The sequence below is a fragment of the Solanum dulcamara genome, chromosome 6, assembly GCF_947179165.1.
Source record: "Solanum dulcamara chromosome 6, daSolDulc1.2, whole genome shotgun sequence".
NCBI classification, from domain to species: domain Eukaryota; kingdom Viridiplantae; phylum Streptophyta; class Magnoliopsida; order Solanales; family Solanaceae; genus Solanum; species Solanum dulcamara.
Window position 1 is genome coordinate 11,642,865 of NC_077242.1, and position 5,873 is coordinate 11,648,737.

At 34.8% G+C, this 5,873-nt stretch overlaps 1 protein-coding gene across 2 annotated transcripts; it reads right to left on the reverse strand.

Annotated features, from left to right (window-relative positions):
• Positions 1 to 1,799: 1,799 nt before the first annotated feature.
• Positions 1,800 to 5,526, reverse strand: LOC129891965 (uncharacterized). 2 transcript variants are annotated; one of them, XM_055967474.1, is made up of 2 exons: positions 5,193 to 5,526; positions 1,800 to 4,598 (listed from the first exon to the last, which is right to left on the reverse strand). In XM_055967474.1, exon 2 carries the CDS (start codon positions 4,557 to 4,559, stop codon positions 2,193 to 2,195), a length of 2,367 nt encoding a protein of 788 aa, XP_055823449.1. In that variant the 5' UTR covers positions 4,560 to 4,598; positions 5,193 to 5,526; the 3' UTR covers positions 1,800 to 2,192. The 2 variants fall into 2 exon arrangements, with proteins under 2 accessions (XP_055823449.1, XP_055823448.1); XM_055967473.1 differs by having other exon boundaries at positions 1,800 to 4,655.
• Positions 5,527 to 5,873: the final 347 nt, after the last annotated feature.

Consider the following 5,873-nt stretch of genomic DNA (forward strand, 5'->3'; position numbering starts at 1 on the left):
ATAGCGATCGTAGAAGCTTGGGATAGCATTCCTTTTGCGCAAATAATAAGATGCTACATGTTAATAACTCAATCAATTCTTCGAAAATATATTCTATTATCTTCATTGATAATAGCCAAAAATATCGAGCGTATGTTACTCTTGCAACTTCCTGAATGGTCTGAAATTTGCAGGAATGGAATCGAGAAATGCAGATTAAATATATTTATAATGGTGTTCAATTATCAGAAATAGAATTTCTCAAAAATTGATTGAGAGACGAGATTTAGATCAAAATTTTATTTCCTTTTTGTCTGAAATCTTGGCATATATCAAAACGGTACCCCTCTCGCGGAGAGCTAATGAAAAAGAAAAAATAAAAAGATAATTTTTATTTTTAACAGTTTAGGGAATGGAAGCTGAACTTCCCTTAAGGAAGTCGGAAAAAATATTGAAAAATTAAAAAAGAAATATTTTATAACTCTAAAAATTTTAAAAGGAAAAACAAAATTATTTATAAGAGTTTCAAAAGAAACCAAAAAATGGCTTATCAAAAGTATTGGATTTCTCAAAAAAAATAAAAAAAGAACTTTCAAAAGTAAATCCAATTGTATTATTTAGATTCAAAGAAATATCTGAATCGAATGAAACGAAAAAAGAAAAAGATTATGTACTTAGTAATCAAATAATTAACGAATCATTTAGTCAAATTCTATCTGGAAATTGGCCAAATTCTTCGCTGATAGAAACAAAAATGAAGAATTTGACTAATAGAACAAGTACAATAAAAAATGAAATAGAAAGAATTACAAAAGAGAAAAAGAAAGTAACTCCAGAAATAGACATTAGGCCTAATAAAACTCTTAACCTTGTCCCAGTATTACTGGTATAATCATCAAAATTTATTTATGAAAGCAAAAATGTCCAAAATAAGAGCATTTATATTATTGATTTCATGTATATAAATGTCTATGGGAGTTCTTGGTGAGACAAGGAATGTCATTGTCTCTTCCTTGACTAGGTCAAAGTGGTGAATTTTTAAGTTTTATTCAAAGTAAATTCAGTGATTGAAAGTTCTGTAACGGCGACCGTTCTAACTATTTTTCTTTTTGAATGTATAATTGTATAGTTTTTCCTTTTGAATGAATCATTTTTTTAATATTTGTGTATGGTTAATAACCGAATAATCGAACTGAATTGAACCGAAACTAATAACAACCAAACCGATAAATATATATTATATTTGATTTGGTTTGATTTTAATAATTTTAAAACCGATTAAATTAGTTTAATTTTGATTTTGACCGATAACCGATCCAAATCAACCCGTAAACACCCCTAACTCCAAGAATTGAATGACCAAAATCATGTGAATAATAAAAGAAATACCACCTTAGTAATGGGTTATACTTTCTTTTCTTGATTTTTTTCTTAGACAAAAACAGCCTATCTACCTTCGTATGATGGGGTTAAGGAACACCATCTCTCCCAAATCTCACATGTCTAATTACATTGGGTATGTTGTAATTGGCTTTAAGAAAATATATTTCATCTCCTTGTAGTACCCTACAGCAAATAGGTACAAGCATTTTTGTAGCTTTAGAAACATATCATTTCCACAATAGACCAATCCAATCACAGGCATGAATGAGTTCGCATTTGTTTTCGCTACGAAAACCATACTGAGAATATATAAAATCCCATCACCCTTTGTAAAGATCAATCATAGGTCAAATATTTCAATATAAGGATTTGCTTAGGCAAACAATTTAGTGAGAAATCAGTAACCAGATTAGTTGGGAGGAAATATTCACTGCTACTGAAGAGAAACCAAGGATAGAATTGAAAATTTGAACTACAACAGTTGGATATTTCAAGGATGATTTGATGCCTATAACACTGCAGTTCCTGAGAACATCCAGCAAAGGCATCAAGAATATGTCCCAATAGTAGTCACTAAACTGAGACATAATAAGCAGGTAAGAGCAGAATAAGAACTACCATTACAAGTCGCTAACCAGAACTATAGCCACCTAAAACAATGGAGGCATGTGTTTAAGTATCGCTTGGATACTTGGAGCTACCTAATATTTTGAGAATCATTCTTCATTTTGTATTTAAATCTATACAATTTGAATCACGATACTGTTAGAATGACTGATGAAAAGGACCTCTGATATTAATACCTTATTTATCTTGGTCTTTACCTTCACCTATACCTCTGTTACAGCCCGAAAATGCTCACCTGGTGTAGCAGAGAAATTTTCCATTCTGCTGGGTTCTTCACAACTATGAACTTCCGTTACAGATTGAGGAAGCTCAGAGGAAATCCTAAACAGGTTTTGTGGTTCATTTGAGATATCTTGAATCTGCAAGCCACATCCAGTGCCATGGAGCTCGTCAGGAACACCAGGATATTCTGGTTGTCTAAGTTTTTCTTCCATCAACATTTTGGTTTCAGCCTGAGATGTCACATTTAGATCAAATCCCGCTGAGCCTTCAGCTTCAGTAGGTCTTTCCTCCTTGACGTCATTTACTCGCTGAAGTAGATCTTCTGGAATTGCAGCAGGGTCAAGATCCCAGCACCCCTCAGGTAAGTTCATTCTTTCACCTTTCAGTAAGCAAGATGGTACCTGATGTGAAAATCGTAACATCTCTCTTCTTGGAATCAATCGAATGGCATCCTTGTTTGTGTTTCTACAGTACACTGTCTTGAACCCATCTAATTTAACCAAAGGGGTAACACAGACACCAAGCTCTTCAGAATAATCATCAAGAACCTCAACCATTTCATACTGGTGCCTTACTTCAGCTGGGGTTGTTCTGTTCCAATCTGGTGACCAATTTCGATATACAGCCCAAATGTCTCCACTTTTTGGGTAGATTCTAATACAACCTCCCCTTCCAACTTTCTCCTTACTTAGCAAGTGAGAAAATATGTTTACATGCTCAACTATTTCAGAGTTAAAGGCCCTAAAATTTCCACATGACTTGGTAAAACCAGAATCCAACCAATTGACCAGCCCAAATTCGCTATCTGTCTTCGAACTTAAGTAGCTGATATGAACTTTGAATGGTTTCACAGAGATGATTTCACGAATCAAACAATACAAGCGAGGCATACCATCTTCCTCGTCATATAAAGCCCATATCTGCTTAGGTCTGAAGCAATCTTCTGACCTATCCTTGTCAAAATCATGGAAGTCAGAATCTGGGACTACTATTGTCATGGACCCAGTTTTCCCCTGTTCTGACTGATGAACAACACTTTCCTGAACTGCCCCTTTAGGTCTCTCACTCGATTCACCAAACTCAGCATCCACCTTTCTCTTCGTCTCGGTCTCTGCAGCAGCAGCTTCTGAAGCCAACTTGATCTCTTCCAGTTTCTTGCGGATTTCTGTTCTTGCCTTGTCAATTAGTAACCGCCTTGCATCAAACGCAGGAGCAGCGGAATGTCTTCTTATTGAAGCTTCAGCAGGATTTAGAAGCTTAACATTTTGTTTCAGATTCCCGTCCCCATTTCCATCAGCCATTTTAACTTCTCCAGCAGTTTTTAGAGCCCCTTCTCCATTACTATAGCTGTATGTACCTTCCACACCAATTTTTATCTTCTTAGGAGGTCTACCAGGCCTGCGGGGGATTTGTTCATTGCACACAGCATGCCCATTAAGAGCCACATTGCTCACCACCTTTTTCACTTCGTGCTTCCCTCTGCCTCTTCTTCTGGTGATTTTCCTACTCGCCTGGTTCGAAAAACTGACAGCTGTGGATGATCCATTGGAATCTAAAACTGCAGCAGAATTTCCAGGGCAGGAGCTCCACTGAAAGGATAAATTAGAGACATGCTCAGAACAAGGTCCAGAATGATGTCCTGAGACCCCATTATTTGCAGGATAAACAGATGTTGTTGGGACATATGTAGCCCCGCAACCATGGCTTCCATATCCATTAGACCAAGAGCTATAGGTATAGGAACCATTAACCGGAGCCAATCCTGTTTCAACAGCTATGAAAACCCCACGACAGTTCTTACAGGACAGTCTTTTGTTCAGGTACTTCCGAAGATATTCATACTGAACGTGACAAGAGGTACAAACAGTCCAAAATGTATCAAGCCTGTTATGAGAAACTGAAGAATTGAAGTAACTGTCATAACTCCCAACACCAGAACCATGCAGAGTAACTAAACTTCTCCTGTGATCATACAAGCTTCTTTTGGCACCATCCGACAACACCGTCCATGCTTCAGAGACAAGTCTAAATGCACCATCAGCTCCAACACTTTTGTTCTTATCGGGATGGAGTAACACAGCCATCTTCTTATACTGTTTCTTCAACTTAGCCTTGTCAACAGAGGAATCTAAACCCAGTATTGCATAGAAATCATATTCTCCATTAATCTTCGTCTCTGCAGCACTAAGGACTCCAAATGTCGCTACCATTTGTGAAACTCCTTCTAAATGAGGGTACAACATCTGAGCTTTTAAAGCATAATTTTTTGCACCCAACAAATCCTTCTCCACAAACCTCCTTTCAGCATTTGCTTTTGCTTTTAGTGCTTCCTCCATGTTCGGTTCCATCTCAAAATCCAGAAGTTCAGCACAATCTCCCTACGAAATCTTTCAGAAGCTCACAGATTTTAATAAATGAAACCGCAAAAAAACATGGTTACATGCCTGCAATTATACAAGAAATACTTTAATGTACAATTCATCATTTCTAGCTTCGAAAACGACTCACTGATCAACCTTCAATAGTACTCAACATTTCAGTAATATCCTAACCTTAAATAATAACTCAAAAATCCAAAAAGTCTTAGACAATCAGTAATAATACAGTCTTCAACAAATCTTATATCGAAATAAATATCCAGATCTAAATCTATATTCAAAACACCACTTATTCCGTACCAGAAAGAACAACAGCTCAAGTCAAAGTGACTCAGTCAAATTCAACAGAACCGACGCCTTCAACTTGTCCAATTTCTAGTCAAAAAATTTCAACTCGCATTCAAATTTCAATTCAAAGCAAAAAAATTAAAAATCACACAAAATATTTACATAATTTTGAATATACTAGTGAGATCTAAACAATAACAAACACAAAAAAGATCAAATAAAAAAAAATCATAAGCAACTGACAATTTTAGCACGAAACTTAGCTAGATTCCGGAGAAGGCAATAAATTTCAAATGAGAATCAAAATGAACTTACGGAGACTAGAATCTGACTGATATACGAATCGCCGTAGATCAGTAAATTTGCAGCAGATCTCAAATCAAAATCAGGAAATTAAACTCTTAAAGTGAAATGGCAAACTCAAAAGAAGTACATCATTGAACTTGTACCAAAATTAAGGTAAGTGTATAGTGAAGACTGAGATTCAAAGGAATTCATGAGAAAATTAGTGGATTTTTTTAGTAGAAGATTTCGGCATCTGACGGCGGCGTTACGGCGGAAGATACCGTCGGAGACGCCGAAGAGTAGAAGAGGTTTTTTTTGTTTATTTTTTACTTACTATTGCAACTAAACTGCAAACAATACTGTATGGAATGGTTTGATTGTTAAAAATTAATAATAGAAATAGTAATATATTGAAAATGAAATGATTACAGAGTGAAATATTTCTACTTTTTATTTTTTTTAATTTAGAATGTCAAATTTATATATTTACCTTTTCTAAAAATAATAAAATTGTACTTAATTATAATACTTTTTATATGTGCAAGATATTTTCATTTTTTAAAAGTCAACTTTGTAATTAAAGCTAATACTAATTTTTTAAAATCTAAATTATAAATGTATATTAATTTTTTACTTTAAATATTGTTAACTTTCTGGAATAGTAAATTAATAGTATTTAAAATAAATTAAATCTTGAAGAGTGGGGAAAAA